This window comes from Eschscholzia californica, unplaced genomic scaffold (genome assembly GCF_041429995.1).
Source record: "Eschscholzia californica isolate CP2 unplaced genomic scaffold, dmEscCali1.0.p SCAF_6, whole genome shotgun sequence".
In the NCBI taxonomy this organism is placed as follows: Eukaryota; Viridiplantae; Streptophyta; class Magnoliopsida; order Ranunculales; family Papaveraceae; genus Eschscholzia; species Eschscholzia californica.
Window position 1 is genome coordinate 22,126,060 of NW_028238483.1, and position 1,849 is coordinate 22,127,908.

At 33.0% G+C, this 1,849-nt stretch overlaps 1 protein-coding gene across 1 annotated transcript; it reads right to left on the bottom strand.

Annotated features, from left to right (window-relative positions):
* LOC147532480 (uncharacterized) lies at nt 1–765 on the bottom strand. Its single transcript, XM_086649962.1, has one exon. It carries the CDS (start codon nt 763–765, stop codon nt 1–3), a length of 765 nt encoding a protein of 254 aa, XP_086506088.1.
* Nucleotides 766–1,849: the final 1,084 nt, after the last annotated feature.

Here is a 1,849-nt window from a genome sequence, read left to right on the forward strand (position 1 = left end):
CTAACAAAGCGGAGACAACTCCTGCGGAAGATCTAGGGAAGAAAGCCACACCCAAGTTCCTGAATTTCTTCTACTCCATTTGGCCAGAAGATCTGCTTTCTGGTTACCTTCTCTAGGGATATGAGTGTATAAAACCTTTGAGTAGTTGACCTCCAGCTGTTGTATTTTCTCTATGATGCTTTCCGCCTGCCACGATATGTCTTCCGACTCCTTATTCAGTTTTTGAACTATGTTAAGGTTGTCGCTCTCAATGTGAATGAAGTTAATTTTCTTTTTGTGTGCCCATTGCATGGCCCTGAGTATCGCTTTGCCTTCGCACTCTTCTGCATTCTGACCTCGGCAAGTGAAAGCTGCTGCAGCAATAAATGATGCCTCGTCATTGTGCATAATGCACCCTATCCCTGCCTCCTCCTGAACTGCTATAAAGGAAGCATCCACATTAATTTTCACAAACGGGTAAACAGGTGGTGACCAACCTTTTTCTTTTTCAACATGCTGAGTAGTATTCTGAGTGTTCTGCCGAAAAATACTACTGTTAATGTCATCAATGATTTTCATTGGGACCGGGTCTTTAGATTTAAAGCATTTATCACAACGTGCTTTCCAAATATGCCACATTATGGTCGCAAAACGACAGCAGATGTCATCGTCTATATCTTTCCATGAGATGATCCATTCTACAAGATCAATGATATTACTCGAAATAATGTTGAAGTTCATCCAAATAACCTTAGCAAAATCACAATGTAAAAGGACATGTATCATAGTTTCTTGATTCTGGCAGAGTTCGCAATGAAAAATATGACCAATGTAGTTCCCAATTTTATCTCTGACAGGTAAACTGTTGGTACAACATTTCCAGAGGAATAGTTTAATTCTGGGTAAGGTTGGCAGAAACCAAATAAAGCCCCAGTCTTTTTTATCATAATTATGGCTCTCAATTAATTACCAACTAGAGAACTTTCCCCACACATTTATCTAACCATTCAAAAGCTTTATTTTTGACAAATGCTAAACGAAGCTGCATAATTGCTTCATAAAACTATTTGCTAGACACAACCATTTACTTTTTACTAAATTGCTAAACAATACCAAAGATCGATTTATTGGTTTTATCTAGCAAATAATTTTTGAATCTTAGATTGCTAAATGCAACTATGTTTTAACTTCCCAAAATTATTTACTAGACACAATTTTTACTTTAACTAAATTATTAAACAAGAATAAAATTGGTTGTATTAGTGTTATCTAATATTTAAAAAAAAAAAAACTTAAACGTGTTATAGGTTTTAAAAAATATACATTATTTTTCTGTAGTATGATTTTATGTAGTATGACTTTATGAAATATACATTATTAAGGTTTAAACTAAGCTTGACTAAGTCATAGTAGTTAGGGTTATAGAAGATACTTGATAAACTAAAATTCTAACCTATAAATACAAGTTCGACTTGATAAACCAAAATTCTCATCTATAAACACGGTTTGATTTAATGAAATATACACTATTAAGGTTTAAACTAAGCTTGACTAAGTCATAGTAGTTAGGGTTATAGAAGATACTTGGTGATTTTATGTATGATTTTATGAATAAATAACCGTTGGGTTTAGCAATTTTAGACAAAATTCAATTAATTTTATTTAGTTATTTTGTGTAATAATTTTTTAGAGTTGTGTATAGAATGGAGGAGAGATTCGGTTTTACTTGATTTTTGGTGTTGGTGTTGGTGTTGGTTAGCAATTTAGGACACAATTTTAGTTAGTTTTATTTAGTTATTTTTGTCTAATAGCTGTCCTTAGTAAAACTGAAGTTGCATATAGTAGCATCCTTATTTTTTGTATCCTGAAA

Excerpts from the sequence above, each read along its gene's own strand:
- LOC147532480 (XM_086649962.1), bottom strand. The coding sequence starts at position 765 with ATGATACATGTCCTTTTACATTGTGATTTTGCTAAGGTTATTTGGATG.